The sequence below is a fragment of the Mustela putorius genome, unplaced genomic scaffold, assembly GCF_011764305.1.
Source record: "Mustela putorius furo isolate JIRA1106 unplaced genomic scaffold, ASM1176430v1.1 tig00003834_pilon_pilon_pilon, whole genome shotgun sequence".
NCBI classification, from domain to species: domain Eukaryota; kingdom Metazoa; phylum Chordata; class Mammalia; order Carnivora; family Mustelidae; genus Mustela; species Mustela putorius.
The window spans coordinates 34,630,382-34,651,988 of NW_025421987.1; the positions used below are offsets into that span (position 1 = coordinate 34,630,382).

The 21,607-nt window shown below is 36.5% G+C and overlaps 1 protein-coding gene across 1 annotated transcript in view; it reads left to right on the plus strand.

The window, feature by feature from the left end:
• LOC101684774 (T-cell receptor-associated transmembrane adapter 1) overlaps positions 1-21,325 on the plus strand; it is a 38,462-nt gene extending 17,137 nt beyond the window's left edge. Inside the window, exons 3-6 of the mRNA XM_004769140.3 lie at positions 6,273-6,309; positions 13,043-13,104; positions 15,390-15,478; positions 18,990-21,325. Coding sequence (XP_004769197.1) covers positions 6,273-6,309; positions 13,043-13,104; positions 15,390-15,478; positions 18,990-19,247 — 446 coding nt within the window. The 3' untranslated portion in view covers positions 19,248-21,325. The remainder of the gene's footprint in view (positions 1-6,272; positions 6,310-13,042; positions 13,105-15,389; positions 15,479-18,989) is intronic.
• Positions 21,326-21,607: the final 282 nt, after the last annotated feature.

A 21,607-nucleotide genomic window follows, 5' to 3' on the forward strand; every position in this document is an offset into this window, starting at 1 on the left:
CTCCCTTCCCCCAAAATAAACCTTACATTTTTAGGTGATTCTTTGTCTGTTCTTTAGGAGGATTATATTTATTTCTTTTCCTGCTAGGAAGGTATTCGCTTTGTCCCCCTTTAAATCCAAAAAATTTTCTTTATCCAACCTTTCTTCTCTGTTTTGAGAAGAAGGATAAGTAAGTGTATGGTTTGCTCATACATCAAAGTCTTATCAGTACATCTCCTATTCACTAGAAAATTATGGCACATTTTTCACATTTTCACATTAAGAATGTATCAAAAAATGTTATTATGGAGTTTGGACCATGTGCTGTTTTTCTTGTTATGTATTGCACATGGAAGAGTAAACACTATAAAGGAGAAAACATAAAAGCAAATGTTTGTTTACCTGCTCTCAACCATGAACCTGACCGCAAGTTGTCTGTATCTGAATCACAGAGAGGATTGTGAAAACTCACCCACCTCTTCTCAGACAGAATCTTGCAAATGTAACTGCTTCATAGCAACGTAAAAACTGCTTTTAGTTTTACTAAATATCATTGAGGTTATGGACATTGGGGAAGGTATGTGCTATGGTGAGTGCTATGAAGTGTGTAAACCTGGCGATTCACAGACCTGTACCCCTGGGGCTAATAAGACATTATATGTTAATAAAAAATATTTAAAAATATCATTGAGTTGATTAGATAGCTTCTAAATTATGCCATTTATTTTTAAATAAACTTATAAGCCTTCATGAACGAGCCAATGCTCTTCAGGAGACTGAGCCTGCTGCCCTTTCTCCTTGGTCCAAACCTCTAAACTTTTGATTACCACTCCTTTTTAAAGAAATCATATGCTACCACACTTCTTACCATAAGAAGGAACTTACTGAAACCATACGAGTACAGACTGTCCAGCTTCAGATTATACATTTAAATTCTAAGAGGAGTACAGAAGGTGGTGACCTTGAACATTTTAAGAACACTTTCAGGCTACAGTTTTAAGAATGTTGATTGGTCTTGATGCATAATGTCCTTTTCCCAATACTTATTTTCTTCCTCACACTGTTTTAGTTTTTTTTCTTCCATGTAAGCATCACATCATTAAATCATATCCTTCATAGAGTTGCTTCTTCTTCGTTTTTCCCCCACAAAGCTTTTTGGTCCAAGCCTTGTTTTCCTTCTCTCTACTGATAACACATCCAACAAAACTTTCTTTCCATAAAGCTATCTTTTTAGAGGTGCCTGGGGGGCTCATTGAGTCAAAGCCTCTGCCTTCGGCTCAGGTCCTGATCTCAGAGTCCTGGGATTGAGCCCCGCATCGGGCTCTCTGCTCAGCAGGGAGCCTGCTTCCTACACCCCCACCCCCTGCCTGCCTCTCTATCTACTTGTGATCCCTCTCTGTCAAATAAATAAATAAAATCTTAAAAAAAAATAAAAACTATCCTTTTACGTATCACATTTGTGTACCTTCCAGACACCAACATTCACACTCCAAGCACTTCCAGCTGGAAAATCCACATTGTCTTTAGAAAATATTAGTCTGTATATGGAAACATTTGACCCTATGCCTATTTTTTTTTCTTATTCTCTATAAGTAATATCATTATTTTTGTTTTCAAATTCTTTATTTTTTATCTTTTCATTTAATACTCACTTGGTGACAATCCTCTTGCCAGAAATGAGATTTGGTCATTGCACTAAAAATCCAGCTTTACTTATAAATCTTGTAAATAGCATTTTAATTATATCAGCTTGTTTTCAGCTACTCCATTTAATGAAGAGATTCTATTCCAATCAGCACAATTAAATTGTGGCTGAAAATGTGATTGAATTTAGAATGTATAATATTGAAAACCAGCTTTGTCATTTTCCAAAGTGTTTTTAACAAAAATTATTTCATTCATCTTCCGTATCTACTCACATGCTATAGGCATTATTATCTCTACTTTATAGGTAAAGCGAGAATCAGAGTTTTAAAAATGATTTGCATATTGTCACATGTAAAATGCATTGAAGATCTGCTACCCAAATCAAAATCTTGCAGTATCTCAACTGGAATCTTTTCCATAATACATTAGGTTACAGTTTGACTAAATTCTTGTATATATATTTTAATTCTTCTGAATACACTGACATATGACATGTCTATTTTATCCTCCAACATAATGATTTTAATAATTTGTTCCAATAATATTTCTCTGCTAGTGACCCTTCTGGAGAATACTTCAACTTGGTCACATATAAATTTAACTAAAAATAACTTTCTAGTTGTTTGGTGACTAATTCAGTCATTTGAGATATTTTTGCTAGTTCCTTACCAACACAATATTTTTTATATGTGAAAACTGAAAGGTCACCCTTTGGTTACTATTTTCTCTGTGTTATTGCCAGAGACTTAGATAATAATGGGCTCCATTTTTACAGAAATATCTTTTGCAAGATTTTGCTATTCAATGTCATGTTGAATAATACACAGTCAAAATATAATAATTATCATAATATACACATCCATTGATTTCAATATCTAAGAAAATTTATTAATGAACAGATACAGACTTCTTCATAATATTGATCTTAATTATTAAAATTGTGCTCTAAATTCCCCCTATTTTCTCTCAATAATTCATTAGGAATCTATTGCTTTTCATTAAAAAGATTCTTAAAACTATTTTTTTCAAGTTTGAATGTAAATATTTAATTTTTTTAAATTTAATTTTATTTTTTTTCAGTGTTCCAAAATTCACTGTTTATGCACCTCACCCAGTGCTCCATGTAATATGTGCCCTCCTTAATACCACCACCAGGCTCACCCAACCCCCAACACCTCTCTCCTCCAAAACCCTGTTTCTCAGTCCACAGTCTCTCATTGTTTGTCTCCCTCTCCGATTTCCCCCACCTCACTTCTCTCCCTCTCCCAGTGTCCTCTGTGTTATTCCTTATGCTCCACAAGTAAGTAAAACCATATGATAATTGATTCTCTTTGCTTGACTTATTTCATTCAGCATAATCTCTTCCAGTCCCGTCCATGTTGATATAAAATTTGGGTATTCATCCTTTCTGATGGAGGCATAATACTCCATTATATATATGGACCGTATCTTCTTTATCCATTCATCCATAAAATCTATCTATGAGAAACCTACAGCAAATATCATCCTTAATGGGGAAAAACAGACAGCCTTCCCTTTGAGATCAGGAATACAACAGGGATGTCCACTCTCACCACTGTTATTTGACATGTATTAGAATCCTAGCAACAGGAATCAGACAACAAAAAGAAAAGAAAAGGTATTCTAATTGGCAAAGAAGAAGTCAAACTCTCTCTCTTCGCAGATGACATGATACTTTATATGGAAAACCCAGAAGACCCCACCCCCAAACTACTAGAACTCATACAGTAATTCAGTAATGTGGCAGGATACAAAAATCAATGTACAGAAATCAGTTGCTTTCTTACACACCAACGATGAAAATATAGAAAGGGAAGTTAGAAAATAGATTCCATTTACTATAGCACCAAAAACCATAAGATACCTGAGAAGATACCTGGGAATACACCTAACCAAAGAGGTAAAGGATCTGTACTGGAGGAACTATAGAACACTCATGAAAGAAATTGAAGAAGATACAAAAAGATGGAAAACATTCCATGCTCATGGATCAAAAGAATAAACATTGTTAAAATGACTATACTGACTAGAGCCACCTATACTTTCAATGCCATCCCAATCAAAATTCCACTGGCATTTTTCAAAGTCCTGAAACAAACAATCCTAAAATTTTTGTGGAACCAGAAGAGACCATGAATTGCTAAGGGAATGTTGCAAAAGAAAAACAAAGCTGGGGGCATCACGTTGCCTGATTTCAAGCCTTACTACAAAACTATGATCACCAAGACAACATGGTACTGGCAGAGAAACAGACACATAGATCAGTGGAACAGAGTAGACAGCCAAGATATGGACCCTCAACTCTATGGTCAAATAATCTTTGACAAAGCAGGAAAAACTATCCAGTGGAAAGAAGACAGTCTCTTTGATAAATGCTGCTGGGAAAATTGGACAGCTATGTGTAGAAGAATGAAACTCAGCCGTTCTCTTACACCATACACAAAGATAAACTCAAAATGGATAAAAGACCTCAATGTGAGGCAGGAATCTATCAAAATCCTAGAGAACATAGGCAGTAACCTCTTCAACATCGGCCACTTTAAGACATGTCTCCAAAGGCAAAGGAAACAAAAGCGAAAATGAACTTTTGGGACTTCATCAAGATCAAAAGTTTTTGCACAGCAAAGGAAACAGTCAACAAAACAAAGAGGCAACCCATGGAATGGGAGAAAATATTTGCAAATGACAGTACAGACAAAGGGCTGATAACCAAGATCTATAAAGAACTCCTCAAACTCAACATGCACAAAGCAGATAATAACATCAAAAATGAATAAAAATATTTAATTTGAAGGAAGAATACTTTCTTTCTTTTTTTTTTTTTAATTTGACAGAGAGAGAGAGATCACAAGTAGAGAGCCAGGCAGAGAGAGGGGGGAAGCAGGCTCCCTGCTGAGCAGAGAGCCCCATGTGGGGCTCGATCCCAGGACCCTGAGATCATGACCTGAGCCAAAGGCAGAGGCTTAACCCACTGAGCCACCCAGGTGCCCCAGAATACTTTCTTTTACTTGCCTTTGAACCACCAGTTTCAAGGTTCAGCAGTGGGTTACTTTCTGAGACTTGGTACAGAATTTTTTTATGGTTTTATGATCCTACATCAGATCTCTGGTCAGTATGGTTACTTCATATCAGCATACAGTTTCTTTCTTTTTTTTTTTAATATTTTATTTATTTATTTGACAGTGAGAGATCACAAGTAGGCAGAGAGGCGGGCAGAGAGAGGAAGGGAAGCAGGCTACCGGCTTAGCAGAAAGCCCGATGTAGGGCCCGATCCCAGGACCCTGAGATCACGACCTGAACCGAAGGCAGCAGCTTAACCCACTGAGCCACCCAGGCGCCCCAGCATACAGTTTCTTTTAAAAGCCACTCAATGTTTTGATTATTTTTAGACTGTGTTCCCAACTTTTTCCAGATCTCTTCTCCCTAGAATTGTCATCTCTTCTTTTTTAATTTATTTATTTTTATTTTTAATTTTTTAATTTTTATTTATTTTCAGCATAACAGTATTCATTATTTTTTCACCACACCCAGTACTCCATGCAATCCGTGCCCTCTATAATACCCACCACCTGGTACCCCAACCTCCCACCCCCCTGCCACTTCAAACCCCTCAGATTGTTTTCCAGAGTCCATAGTCTCTCATGGTTCACCTCCCCTTCCAATTTCCTCCAACTCCTTTCTCCTCTCTAACTCCCCATGTCCTCCATGCTATTTGTTATGCTCCACAAATAAGTGAAACCATATGATAATTGACTCTCTCTGCTTGACTTATTTCACTCAGCATAATCTCTTCCAGTCCCGTCCATGTTGCTACAAAAGTTGGGTATTCATCCTTTCTGATGGAGGCATAATACTCCATAGTGTATATGGACCACATCTTCCTTATCCATTCGTCTGTTGAAGGGCATCTTCATTCTTTCCACAGTTTGGCGACCGTGGCCATTGCTGCTATAAACATTGGGGTACAGATGGCCCTTCTTTTCACGACATCTGTATCTTTGGGGTCAACTCTTCTTACCTCTATTTGCCATGTAGATGAGATAAAATCACAACCAGAGAAACATCCCGAACATAATTTTCATGTTGTTGTTCACATGACAAGAAGTGTTAACAGACACTTCAAATATAAATAAGTAAGCCTTTTAGGATTTGTTTCATTTTGTGTTTTTGTTTTCATTCATCTGTTTGTTTTGGGTAAGGAAGAAAAGCTTATTCAAATCAGCAAGAGCAGAGAGGGAAATCTGACTGAAGGAAACAGAGGTGTTCCATGAAGTGTGAAGGCAGAAAGGACAGTATGCCCCACTCATGATGGACCGTCCCACAGAAAAGGCACTAGTAGAGTTCCCCATGTTTATAGCTTGGTTTTTTCCTCCCATAAAATGGCCACACATCCAGGCCCTACGTCACCTCTAAGCTGCGTTTGTGTTTCCATCTCAAATTACCAAGAGAGAATATATATGATCGGGCCAAATCAAAGAAGATATTTATGTCTGGTGGTGGTGGCTAAGTGCCTTGATTTGAGATATCAGCTGACTCTGAAGCTAAGCTCTCCTCACAACATTCTCTAAAAGATTTAAATGTATGGCAATATTTCTTTTAACTTGACTATTTTCAATATCTTTCAGATAACATGTACAGGTACCCTGAAGACTACATTCCCAGGTATGTAGAAATAAGTTATGTATTATGATTCCCAAGTAATAAGGGGGCATAACAAATGTTATATTACTTATAAGTTTGGCTCAGGGATGTCACGTTTGGGTAAAAATAAAATTAAAAGTGAGCTTTAATTTCTGTTATTTCTCTCTGAAGATCAAAAGCTATAATGTTATTATCTTCCTTAGTGACTTACTAATCCTGAGTCAGTAAGAGAGCTGGTTAAGGGACAAAATGAGACTCTAACCTAGTATCTACAGAATTCTTGTCAATACCAGATGGATATATCCTAGATTATGAATCAGATCAAATTGTAAGAATGTAGTCTAATTATACATGGAATTGTGGGGCCCTTAAGAAGCCAGATTGGAAAAGAAGTGTGGCAAAACCTAATGAAATTTAAGATATATATATACATACATACTTAGATAAGGATGCTTTGTGCTATGTTGCTGTTAAGATTAATGTCAACCAATGGGGAAATGTAATTAATCAACCCTAAAATAATATATGGATACAGATATAGTGTATTCTCTTTAATACCTGTTAACTGAATTACAGAGAAATTTATATGACTTTTTTTAACAAAAGAAGGTTTATGGCATAAATCATAGCAAAGAATTTTCATTTTATTTCACAGTATATTCTGACCCAAATGTGTTATTAGATTTGAGATTTCTCCCTTAGGATGAAAACACATCTAAATATAGAGAATTTCCTAGAGGACTCTTCAAGACCTTTCTGAAATGGTAGGCTAAAAGGCAGAAAGGTCTTTCACAAACACAGAGCTTTCTCACTGGGTAGGATAAGATTATAAGCTTTCTGTTAGCCTCTAAAAGGTCTTTTTAAAATTTTTCTCCATGTGGAAATATCTCTGACAGATTCAGGATGTAGGCTTCAGGCAGATTCACACAAAAAAGAAAATCTTTATTTTTGCGATGTATCATTGCATTCTATAACAAGATAATCTTCAATGCATTATCTCATATCAAGAGAGATTTGCTGATTTGGTTAAAACAAACAACATGACAAAGAAAATCCTCTATGGATTTTCCATGTAGAAGTTAATCTCTTGGACAATTGATTTGATACTTGTTATTTGAAAGGCAATTAAGATGCAATGTGATAGAAAGTCTAGTGATTTGATCAATCTGCTAAAGATTGGGTTGGTACTCTTGGGTTGGAATGGCAAGAGTCAGGAGGGAAAATTGGTAAAATACCCATCTCATAGTAAGCAGGCTCTTACCTATAGGGCAAGTATGAAAAAGAAATTGGTTCTTCTATAACATTCATTCATTCAATAAGTATTTGTTCAACAAATAGGAGTTGTGCTAGACAAGAGATGCAAAGATGGAAAGATGCAGATTACTAAATCGTGGATTTAGCGATCTGTTATCTATTGTAACCTCAATTTAGGCATAATTTGAATATAAAATGCAGATTTTATCTTTAACAAGAGGCTGGCATGTTAATTATGTATGTACTTCACAGCTTGTCTATTTCTGATTATGTATTTAGAGATCTAAAATCACCTTTGTAGGAAGGACATGGAGACTCTAGGAGATAACAAAGGTGAAACTATTTCCAGCTATTAAAACTTCAACATTAAAACAGCAAGTGGAAATAAAGGCTATTTCTTAAGTAGAAGGTAGAAGTAGAAGTAAAATTAGTGATGCCCCTCAGTTCTTAGGTGGTTTGAGGCTATGGCTCCCCACTGAACCATCTCTCTGCCCCTACTCAACATTGGTTTAGGTAGGAACCCATGCTTCTCTGATCTTATCTTCCTGTTTTCCCAAAACCCTGCCCTTCCTGTGCTGTAGGTCAAAAATGTGATCACTTGAAGGACAATGTAGCATCTATATGTAACAGAAAATCAGATACATATTCCCTGGGATTTACCCCTGGACCACTTTATTTTTCCTTTAAAAGAAAATTCTAGGGGTGCCTGGGTAGCTCAGGTGGTTAAGCGTCTGCCTTCTCAGATCATGATCCCAGGGTCCTGGGATCAAGCTCCAAGTAGGGCTCCCTGCTCAGCGGGGAGCCTGCTTCTCCCCCTCCCTCTGCCCCTGCTTGTGCTCTCTCTGTCAAATAAATAAAATCTTTTAAAAAATTATTTAAATTTTTTAAAAGATAAGTGTGCACAATGCTGGTCTTTTGATCTGTGTTAGGAGGATAATACAATGGGAATATCATGGATTTGAGATCTAGACAATTCTAGGTTTTAATTAAACTCTTGTAATTACTAGGCTTGTAATCATAGCTAAATGAGCATTGCTGAATTTAAGTTGTATCATCTGAAAAATACAGATTATAATGTAATACTTCCCTTACAAAGCATAATTGATTTAAAAAAAAAAGATACTGCTTTATCAGATGAAAATTAAAGTCTAAGAAAATTCCTGCCCATTTGTTGTATATTTAGGAAATCAGTTCAGGTTTACGACTACTTTGAATTTATCACGATTCCTCAGAGTTGCTCTCAAAAACCTTAGGACAGATTCCCAGCAGTCTTTACTTGCTCTGTTCCTGGGTGGCACTGAAAGGTGCTTTCATGGCAAGGCATAGCTCAGCCATTCTTCTACCTTAAGATGATTTCTTGGATTTCCGCAGCTCTGCAAGCTCCTTTCACTTCCCCTCTTTACTAATATCCTACGCTAGTGCCCTGGCCCAGATTGCCAGGGTCTCAATTGTCCTCCTCACCTGAGGTTGTTTATGACAAGAGAACTTTTTTGAAGGAAAAAAAAAAAGATTTTATTTCTTTATTTGAGAGAGAGAGAGCACAAGCAAGGGGATGGGCAGAGGGAAAAGGAGAAGCAGACTCCCTACTGAGCAGGAAGCCCTACTCGGAGCTTAATCCCAGGCCCCTGGGATCATGACCTGAGCAGAATGCAGACGCTTAACCAACTGAGCCACCCAGGCGTCCCAACGAAAGAACTACTGTGTAGCCTTCCCAGACTTCTGAGACTTCCAAGTGGGTGCACGGATGAAGCCCTCACTGTTGTCACTGCCATGCTTATGATCAAAATAGCTCCAAGTTTTCCAGCCTTCTCTTTTTTTTAATGTACAAGCTCCATCCCCGTGTGACTGCAAGATGTCCAGTCCCTTCTTAAGTATTGTTTCTTAAGAAACCTTGAGAAGTACAGATAGGTTCTAAATTGTCCAAATTGCCCAATTGTTCCAAACTGATAGGTTTCAGTTGTCTTTTTGTTGCTCCTAGTTCTGTTTCACTGCTCTCAGCGTCTTTGCCTTTGTCTTTAGAATTCTTCGTGCTGGGAGATATTGCTAGTCTCCTTTCCACAAAACCTTGGCAAAAACTCTTCTTTTTAAGTACTCCAAAGCACTGGCAATATAAGTGCCTTGTGTTTTATAGACTTTATAAAGAAGTGGATATACTAGAAGAAAACTGGAACACTGATAAAGAGAATAAAGATTTAGTATTAAGTAGTATTTGGTATCATGGCTCTGAGAGTCCATTAAGCATCCCTCACAGGGAACACCACTGGGTTCACTTCTTAGTTTCCAACCATACAAAGCCAGTGCTGAGGTTTATACTCTTTCCCAGGACCAGAGGTCTGTATTTGGCCCTCTCACCCCAGGTTCAAGACACCTATACCCATGGTATGGTCCCTGCCAAAGAAAGCAAAAATTCAGTGAGCATGTACTCAGTGACACGTCCCACCAGCAACCTTCCCTTTTCTCTCCTGCATTATTGCTATTGTCCCTTTTTTATTATTCTCATCAATATGTAAGAGTGTCGTTTCACACCTTAAAGAAAGAAGGAGAGAGGGAAAAGGAGAGGAAAGAAAGGAAAAAAGAAAGCTTTCTTGATATTAGATTTCCTACACCTACCTCTCCTTTGCTCTGTACCCTTTATAGTAAAACATGAAAGTTCCATCTACATTCTGTCCATATTTGCTGGCTTCTCCTCTTCTCTTTTTTCTTGAACCTACTCTATAAAATTTTGTGCCTTCATTAATCTGCCAGCTCAGCTCTTGTCAAGGTCACCAGTGAAATCCACATGGCCAAATCTTAGTGTTTTCCTATGCAGTCCATCTGTAGCATTTGACACATCGACACTCTCTTCTTGAAACACTTCTCCAGGCTCTGGGTCCTCTCATCTCTAGTTTTCCTCCTCAACAGTGGTTCCTTGCCCTTTGCTGATTTCTGAACCTTTGACATCAGAGTGCCCAGGGCTCACCTAAAGAACCTCTTCTCTATATATACTCATTCCAGAATGTAGTTTTGTCTTTCCCTATGGCTTTAAATAGCACTTATATGCCAATGGAGCCCAAACACATATATCTGCCAATTTAAAGAAATACCTATTAAGAAAATCAAGGTAACATCAAAATCAATTTTTAACAGACCCCTCAGCTTGCTTTTTCTTCAATCTTACAGCTTTCCAGCCCCTTAAAATAGTTTTATTTTATAGAAGTGTCTTTCATTTTTCTTTGAATATTGGAACCCTACATTTATAATATAGAATTTCAGAATTGAAAGGAACAAAAGTGATTAAATAGTTTAATAAAATTGTTTTATAAATAAGGAAATTGAAACTCACAATTTATGTCCAAAGTCAATCAGATAGAAGTAATGATTTTTTTAAAAAATGAATTTACCTATTTAAACCTATTTAATCTACTTAGATAATGAAGTATTTAAGAGTTCACAATAAAATAATGATGAATTAAAAACTTTAAAAATAGGGACTAAGGAAAATATACATAAAAGTAGAAAATAGTAAAAGATACAGTTAATATTATTTTAAGTTTTGGAGTGTCAGCAATTGTGCTTATTGGTCAGAGGGCCATTTCAGACATGTTCAGAGCAATGCACTCACCTCTGGGATGTGGGCTTATTTATTAATCTATTTTTGATAGTAACTAATCTTCTACATAAAACACTACCAAACATTGTGCTTAAAGTTTATTAGATATTTGCAATAGGCTGGAGCTATTTGGCATTGCTAAGTAAAAATATATTTTTTAATTTGTTGGTTAGGCAACTGTTCTTTTATAATACTTTATTTGGGATGATTAATCATTTGAGACCTGTCTGTAGACACAGGGCACTGCATTATAAATCACATCTTATTTTCATTCATAGGGAATGAAGTGATATTCATTTTTGGGACATGATTTATCATTTGCAGGTTGTATCTGCTATCTATGTGAACTAGGAAAATGGATGGATTGTCTTATTAAAAATTCTTCACATTTTGCTCTTATATTCTCAGCATAGCCAGAGAAAAACCATGAACAGGGACCATTCCATATTCCAATATTAAGCTGTACTGAATTACTGATGAAAGGAAAGGTTACAGATGAGTTCCTTTGTTATCAGATAAGAGAAATACATGCCAGCATCTGGACTTTTCAAGCCATTTCATACAAGTATCATTTGATCTGTTTTTTTAAGGACACCTACTTACTATTTACATATACTTTGTCCTCTTTCAGAAGCATAGGGAGTACGATAGGTGTTATGCCTTGAGATCAGTGTTCTTTTTTCTTTTCATGCAATTCCCTCCAGCTCTTGATGATCTGTAATCTCAAAGTTAAAGCAGTTGCTACTATTTTATGAAATGCTACTCTCACTGCCTCATATGTTCCTCTGTTCCCAGCCTGCCATTGTGAAGGCTGGTCACCAGGGCCATTGCCATTGTGTGGTGGCTATGATAGGATGTCCACTCTAATCCTAAATGAATTTCTCAGATGAAGGTGTAAGGAAATTTAATCAAACATCAAGAGCAAATAGTATTCAGGGCTTTTGGACTAGACTTGCATTACAATCCTAGCTCTGATAGTCACTGTCTTTGTCTTTGGACAGTTTAACTCTAGGAGCTGCAGATTCTTTACAGGCACAGTGGGAATTTAAAAACAAAGTATCTCAGAGTTGTTCTGTGTGCTGAATGAGCACTGGCATAAAGTAGAGCTTTCAGAATTGTTACTTATTGCTGGCGTTACACATAATGCCGGGGAAAATATGTTAATCTATCTGACTCTCAGACTTCCCACCTATGAAGTGGGAAATAATATTTTTGCGGAATTTCCCTAGGACTTTGGTATAATGTATATGAAACATTTAGCATAGTATCTGGGTGTAATAGGTGATCAATCATTTTACAACATCTGGACGTCTGCCAAGCTGAGTCTATAGTATCTCTCTGGCCTTGTATTTTTTAAGCATCATTGTCAGTTAGTATTTAGATAGGAAACATAGTTTTAGGGGATTATTTGGAACGATACTCTGGGCAAGTAAACTGGCAGCACAGCACAATGTACGGTTGAGAGTACAGATAACCTCAGCTCTAGTCCCACTTCTGTGGCTTACTAGCCTTCCGACCTTCAAATTATATGACTTCTCTGTGCCTCAAATTTATATGTATATAATGAGAATGTGATAGTGCCTGTCTGGTCAGATTGTTGCTAGAATGGTATAAATGAATATAGAAAATGAAGGTCAAGTAGCATCTGACAAACATAAATGCTAAATAAGTATTTGCTATTGTTATTTCCTGAAAAATCCAAAAACACCTGTTCAAATGTATGCACACACACACATGCACGTAGGAATTCATGCACTTTTTCATCCATTCACTTGTACATGAACATATCTACCTTGGTTGGCTGAGGATAAACAAGAACATGCAATCATATATTGAATTTAGCTGAGAAATTAGTTAAGAACTATGTGTAAAGAGGATTATAATAAGATAAATTATCTTTCATTGTTATAGGGAGGATGAATATTATATTGAAGACACACCAATTTATGGTAACTTAGATGACATAGTCCCAGGTAAGTTTTATTTTTCCCGAAATTATATTTATCTATAAATTAATATCCCTCCCCTTAATTCCACATCATTTGAGATAGCTTATTTCTGGTTGTAATCACATTTAAATATCCCAATGGCAATCATAGATTCAATAATGTTTAGTATATTATTTAGTATACACTTCCAAAACTGCATATTATAAATTGTATTGCAACATCCTGTCTTTCTATAGTCTCCTGATTTTACTGTAGTAGAAATGTGAATACAGAAGACTATCACCATGAATTTTGACACACACAATTCTATGAAATAAAGCTATTTCTAGAATAGAAAATGGCTCAGGGAAACAGAGTCCTGTGTGCTGTCTACAAAAGCAAATCTATAATGAATAATCTGGAACAAGGAGCATGTTCTCTGGTTCCCCTTGTTTTAACTGCTCCTGTTAAGCAAAGAACCTAGGGCTACATTGATGGCAAGTGGGTAAAGAGAAGAGCTAAATCACCACTGACTAGGTTATACATTTTTTTATTCTTAGGTAACAAGTACTTTTCAATTCCCAGCATCCCTGATTACTTGAAACATCCCAACCACCCCAAACAAAATGCCACTCAATTCCTTAAGGCAGACAATCATGATCTGATCCCAGAGCTCTGATGAGAGAAGCCATGAGGCTAAATGCTAACATTTAACCCCATTCAGCCTTGCACTCTCAAGCCCTTCAATTCATTCATGAATTGGGGGTTAACCGAGATTTCCAGAAACGGACTAAACTATCTGAAACTCTGTATAGCAAATCCAAGCTATATAAATCTCTGAATATGCAATTCTCCTAAAGTTAGGAATAACTAAAGGATTCAAAATTTTATTTAATTTTTAAAAATGTATTTAATCTTTGTCTTCCCCTTCCTTTTATTTATTTATTTTTAAAGATTTTATTTATTTTATTTGACAGAGATTACAAGTAGGCAGAGAGGCAGGCAGAGAGAAAGAGAGAGAAGAGGAAGCAGGCTCCCTGCTGAGCAGAGAGCCCAATGCGGGACTCGATCCCAGGACCCTGAGATCATGACCTGAGCCGAAGGCAGCGGCTTAACCCACTGAGCCACCCAGGCGCCCTTCCCCTTTCTTTTAAAGTATCTTCTAATCTCTGTGCTCTGAGAAATCAGAACTATTTTTTAGGACTATCTTGTTAAAAATATTTTGCCCTCCCGCTTCACCCTGCAGAATCATTGTCCCCACCTGTAATATCTGAGATTTCAATTCTTCTCTACTCTGGTGGTGCAAAGCCCACCATATCTGCAATTTCAGTATCTAAAGGGGGTATTGGTGCCACCCCACACATTCTGATTCAGTAATGTTTAGGAATAGGGTTTAGGAATTTACTAGTTGACAAACTTCCAGGCAAGTGTAATGCACATTTTCCATGGACCATACTTTGAGAAACATCACTCTGCATTAATTTTCAGAAGGGGTTGAATGATTGATTATAAGATAACTTGCACTATAGTGAATATATCTTTTTTCCTATAGGATCAAATCAGTGCAATCCACATTTCTGCCAGGTCACTGGCAGAATGGCCAATCCATGGCCATCCTACAAGTCACTTTCTCTCTATCTTCTCCCTTTCAAACACACATATGTGGAGGAAGAAAGGGATGGATGGTTTAATAAGCATGTTCCCACAGGATGAAATGACTTCAGGTCTGCTGGCTATTGGACACTGCACAAAAACCATAAATACTTAGGACCAGCATTACAGAGCTCCAGACCCCCCAAAACAGCCTGTCTGTGCTGTCACTGATTTATGAAACAAAAAAACAGGATCTAAACATTCTTTTTAAAAAAGAGAGATGTTTAAATGTCTCTGAGTAAAACCTCTTGCTCATGGGGAAAATAACCAAATTGCAATCATCTGTGCATGTGCACTGCACTCGGCCGCCATGACCTTTTGCAATCACACACAAATATAAGCAAACACATGGGATCTCTATATCATTCAAATGGAAACTAAAGTTGAGCCCATCATGTCCTACAATGGCATAAATTAATATGATAATAGTCTTTATCCCTAGTGACCTTCTTTTGTCTTATTATTAACTCTCTGGGGTAAAAGACTTCTTCACATTCTGATCTGCAGAAAATGGTTTGTGCTTCTTCACTTTTTTGCATCTCCACAAAAAAAGACAAGTCGAATGATTCTTGGGGGTTTCACATGTACAGCTAAGTATGGTTTGGGTCATGTATTTTTATTTGTGCCAGCATTTTTTTATTTTTCCATTGTAAATCATGATCTTTTAAACCCCCAAGAACCAGTGGATGAAAATTGTTATGAACAAATGAAGGCTCGACCAGAGAGATGTACAAATAAACTGCAAGAAGTGACCCCGCCTGCACAGGTGAGTTTTGTTTTCTGTATTAAGGGTCAAGCTCAGCCTAGATCACAGCGTGGCTGCATGTTTCAAGAATCTAAGAGCAGCACATTGTGATTTGTATCTGAAGCTGTCTGTGATTTTACAGACCAATTCAGTGTCAAGTTCTGGGACCCAAGCTCTAAAGGGAACCTCAAAGGCAAATAAAGAGTACTCAGAACCACACTCAAAAAGTCCAAAGTGTATACCATCACAAAGGCAATAGGTTAAAGGGAAAAAGTAGATTTTCTTCTTAATCAACTAAGCGTTTTCTTTCAGATTGGAAAAAAAAAATTGGGTATATCACAAAGATAAACATGAAATTTTACACTTATATAATGCTCATAAGACCTAGGTATTGGAATTTATGGGGGCAGGGGAAGAAGGGGAGAGGGAGGGAGAGAGAAAAAAAGAGAGAGGGAATGGGAGGGAGTGAGGAAGAGGGAGGCAGAGACAGAGACAGTGCTTTAGTTAAAAGATAAATTAACTAGATATAAAAGACCATATTCCTATTTTATAAGGCAACTGAGTATAAACTTTAACACAAGCTCCATGGCTATGGGCTAATGGCAAGAGATTTTCACATATCTTATGTAGGGTTAGGGAGGACATACATGTAAGCAGAAATATATGAATACTCTAGAAGAAATGGATAGTTTTTCCTTTTCCTACCACAATCAGTTCAACTTCCTTAGACAGAGCACTGATTTTACCAGAAACCATTCATAATTTTTCATATGCATGCTGTTGACATGTTACAAATTTCTGTTAAAAGAGTTCTTTTTTCTTTCCCTTCTGGAGCTTGTCCCCTCAGTTATGTGTTCTCTTGCTACTCCCTAGAAATAGTCAGAGGGCCCGCCAGCATTTCCTACATGGTCATTATGTGTCAGGCCTTGTCATATGTGTTTTACATGTATTATCGCCTTGAGTTTTATAAGGGAAACAGCATTATTTCTCCCATTTGACAGAGGCTTGAGAAGGGTGAAAAACTTACCCTAAAGAACTCAGGTACTAAGTAGATAGAGAATCTAAACTTAGTCCTGCCTAACAGAAAAAATTCTCCTCCATAAGATGGGCCACATCTTGAAAACTTCCCACTAAGATAGAATTTGTCTCTTTTCCTCTAAATGAATCCACCAAGAAATCAGAATTCTTGAAGTTTTTAAGAAACCAAGATGTGGTAAGGTTTAAACAGACTATGAAGTCACTTTCTGATGCACAAATCTGTCATCTGATGGCCCATTAATGGCAAAAAAAATTTTAGATAAAACGTATAAAAGCCTTCTAATACAACGTGCTAAATCCAATATAATAAAGAGAAAACCTCTTAGAGAAAGCTAAAATATAACCACACCATCTGAAATGTAGAGATTCACAGCACCTTAATTTTAAAAGAGCTGAAAATTCATAATAAAAGTTGCTACTTATTACATATGAATTGTGGTGCATCTGGTTTTTACTCAAGTGGAAATTGTGCAAAGCTTAAAATGTCTTAAAAGTCTGCTATTTTATAAATTATGTATTTAAAGATACTTCTAAGGATATTACTTTTTATTCTATTACATCCTTCTCACAAATTTAGTTTCACAAATTAAACATAATTTCTTTATATTTGCTCAATTCCATTTTATTAGAATGATCATGATCTTCAAAATCACTACCCAGTTTGCTACTACAAGACTTACTTTGGTCAATTACAAGAGCGCTCTATATTATGCAGAGAACTTTGTGGGTAAAATGTCTGTTTGTTGGAAAAAGAAATCAGCTCCTTGCCCTTTAAAAATGATAGGCACAGTTCAGAAGCTGTAATTTCAATATCTACGTCTACCATCAACTAGGAAGAGTTCATCAGGAAACCTGATTAAGAAAATGAGTCCATAGAGTTCCTGTATCATAAGACAAAGTGAGGGGCACAATTGTGAGCTTATTCCTCTCCTCTTCATGTCCCAGTCTCCCACCAATCTTTTTTTTTTTTTTTAAGATTTTATTTATTTATTTGACAGTGAGAGAGAGAGATCACAAGTAGGCAGAGAGGCAGGCGGAGGGGGGCGGGAAGCAGACTCCCCGCTCAGCAGAGAGCCCCATACAGGACTCAATCCCAGGACCCTGAGATCATGACCTGAGCTGAAGGCAGAGGCTTCACCCACTGAGCCACCCAGGCGCCCCTCTCCCACCAATCTTAACCTTTCCCTCCTATGTCAGAAGTACCCACTCTCCTTTTCCAAGCCAATAACAACTTATGCTTTTGATCATTTCCTCTACTGCTTTCAAGATCTTGCACCTTCAATTAATTGTCTCCATTTTCAATCTTTTCTTTAAAGAATCATTACTATTTACCTACCAATCTGCACAAATCATCCCAATACTTAAAAACAAAAACAAAAACAAAAACAACAAAATTTGACTTCTACCTGTGTTTCTCTCTGATTCTTAAGCTGATTCTTACTTTCCTTGACTGTTTTCATAGATACACATTCTTTTACTCCTGGCTATATTTTTTCCACCCATACACTCAGCTGAAACCACACTCTGGAAGTCACAAGTGACTTGTGTACAATCTGTGATCCTTTCCCAGGACACACATTCTTTGAATTCTGCAGCACTTGATAAAGTTGACCAAATGTTGACCAAACATACATTATTGGAAATGCTTTTAGTTATAAGTACAGAAATAAAGATCTCTAAGTCCAGCCTAAAATGACCTCAAAGGGAACCTGTAGTCTGGCAGGCAAGAAGAAAATAATGGGGGAAGATGGAAAACTATAATTCTTGCCAGATGGCAGTCACAGAGATGGATATTGTCATCTTGATACTTCTGAATCTTTGTACTTTATACTTCTAGATCTCAAGAAATGTAGAAAAAGTGGGGACTCTTGTGGGTATCATCAAATTACCAGTTATTAAACATATGCAAAGTAGATTTTGAGATTCATTTAATTCCTTCCTATTATGCTTGTTCTGGTTTAACAAATTTAGTATTGTCACTTGATGAAAGCAACACAGGGCAAGAGGTACCTAAAGTGAAGGCAGGGGGAGAGTCTTGTGAGAGTCCATCTAAATGCTTGTGCATGGGAAGCCTGGGTGGCTCAGTTGGTTAAGTGTCTACCTTTAGCTCAGGTCATGATCCCGGGGCCCTGGGATCAAGTCCTACGTCGGGCTCCTGCCTGATGCACAAGGAGGGAATCTGCTGTGTGTGCACACTCTCTCTGACAAATAAGTAAATACATAAATAAAATTGTTTAAAAAATCAAATATTCATGTATATTTTGTGTATAAGAAACAAATAAAAATACACACACAAAAGTTTAATCTAAGCATTTTTATACTCAAAAGTCTTGGTGGACTATTGTTTTTTGTTGTCATCCTACCTGACCAATTTGGCAAAACAAGGTAGTCAAAGCCCAGAACACAGCTGCTTGTTTTTCACAGATCTTAGAAATTCCCAGCAGTCGTCCAAGAATAAGATAACATTAAAAAATGAACATGACTTTCTTTTTAGGCAACCGAGGAAGGACAGATGCTCTATGCCTCACTGGATCACAGCTGTGGGGGGAAGAGCGGGATGCCCAAGAAGGAGAACAGGAATTTGTTAGACAGAGATGAAGATGGGCAGTTACACGCAGGGGATGCCAGCCTTTCCAAGATCACTTCGGTAGACAATTTCCCACTTGAGAGCCAGGAAATAGAGGAAAATGTTCATGATGATCCCATTCGATTGTTTGGATTGATCCGTGCGAAGAAAGAATCTATAAACTAGATGGACTGTGATCGAGCTCAATAATCCAGCTCTCACTGGAGATGTGAAAGCCAACAAAATCCGTATACGACACGACATGATTTGGAAGGGTGTCGATCTACATCATTTGTTAGTGAGATGGTGGCTGACCTCTTATCCAGAGTTTATGTTCTTACACACCAAATGTAATGCCATGAAAATCAGTTATTAGAATTTGCTTAACGAATGCCTAAGTCGTATAATGTAAAAGTCAAGTCTGCACATGGAGCCCAATTATGGAGTTATAACTTCACCAACAACACTGAATACTCAGAGAAATAAAACAAACAAAAACAAATGTTTTAAGCACAAGTATATTCTAGAACACATTGAAAGAAAAATAAAAGCCACCTTTTAAAAAAATATTTCATCCATTTTCATCCATGTAACATCACTTAATTGAAAGAAATTTCTGATTCAAAGACCTGGGACATTAAATACATTCCTACAAGAAGTGCAAGAATCTTCTTAAGAAGAATTGTTCCAAAATGGAAGTATCTTTATTGCTTTTAAAAATTATTATAAAATTAGTGCATGCTCCCTATAACAATAAACAAATATACAAAAGAAGTTGGATATCACACTATCCAGAGATAATTACAATGAGCAACTATCCATATATACATGCATACATCAGTTTTCTTTCTTTTTTTCTTTTTTACCAAGAAAAGGGAGTGATTATTTTATACATATTATTTAAACTTTTTCCACTTAATATATTGGAGATTTATTTTGTTTTTTGTTTTTTTTTTTTTACTATAACTAAATACAGTTATACATTATCATTTTAATGCCTGCATAGCATCTCATTGATGACTACATTAGAATTTATTCAAATAATTTGAAAGTACATTTAACTCATTTCCAAGTTGTTTTTCACTTTTACAAATAATATTGCAGTGAGAATGCATCCCCACCGGTGCTTACACACTTACCTGACTTCTCAAGGCTAAATGCCTAGGAAAAGAACTGTTGCTTTAAAAGGTGTACATAGTGAGTCTCCATTGAATATATTTCTAAAAGGCCAAGAGTTTGGTCAAGTTATGTGTCCAATTTAAATTCCTAAACTGCCCCCCAAAATTTAAAAAAAAAAAAACACCTCTCTGTTATTTTTCTATTTGGAATAGGAGTTTAATTGGGTCTCAAGTCATCACTGACCAAGGGAAGTACACATGTGAGCTGTCCTGCCCTCTAACCACAGCCTAGTGGATTTTATTCATTCTTTCTTCAGTTCTTTGTTGAGTTCCTAGTGTAGCAGAGGCACTAAGTTAGAAGTCATGTACAGTGAGGGAAACAGAAGTAAAACAAGGTAGGCCCTGCTCCCATGGAGTTATAAATGGGTAGAAAAGATGAGTATCAGGTTAATAAAGTATCAGTACTAGTAAAAAAATATATAACTAAGAAAATACAAGAATGAGAAGTAATGATGGAGAGAAGGGCCTCTCTAAAGAGAAAATTCTAATTCTGAGAACTGAACAATGAGGAGCCACCCATGGAAAGAGAGAGAGGAAGGAAGAGCATGTTGTGGAAGAACTCTGTCCATACTTGGAAGTACCAACTTCTGTCAGTAATTGTTTTCCGTTATGAACTGACATAAAATTAAATGCCAGTGCTAAAGTAAAATCTCTGAAGTTTTCCACAATGCCATGAAAAAAAAATCTAAAAACTGTTAATGTCTAAGAGCACAAGAAAAGAATTGGGTTTCCAATTTTAGAAAAGCATAAAAACATAAGAAATAATAAGTATATATCAACTTTAAATTTTCAAAATATTTGCTATTATACATTTGTGTTACATTTTTATACATACCATGATTTAGTAAAAATAAAGTTTGACTATATTTGGCAGTTACTTTTTCCCATAACTAATCTCATCCTTCACTTGCATTATTTACCTAGCACCTAAAGATATTTGAATTTTTGCCTCTGGTTTATATCATTTGAATTCCACTCAATATTTTGAGTTTTATGTTTCAAATGTACTTGACGACTGATAATTTGGAAGGTTTCTAATGGGAAATCTATATACCTTAATAAATAAAAGACTATTCAAGTCATCTATTTCCTGTTGAGTGAATGTGTTAGTTTGTATCTTTGGGGGAGTGTGTCCCTCTCATCTAAGTTGTTTAATTTATTAGCATGAAATTGTTAAAAATATTCCCATACTATCCTTTTAATATCTATAGAATCTGGTGATTTAACTTCTCTTTGATACTGGGGATTTGCTTCTCCCCGCCACCCATCTGTCTAGTTAGAGATTTATCAACTTTTTTCCTTACTCAAAGAACCAGTCATCATTCATATAATCTATTGTTTTTATATTTTCTGTTTCACCAATTTGCC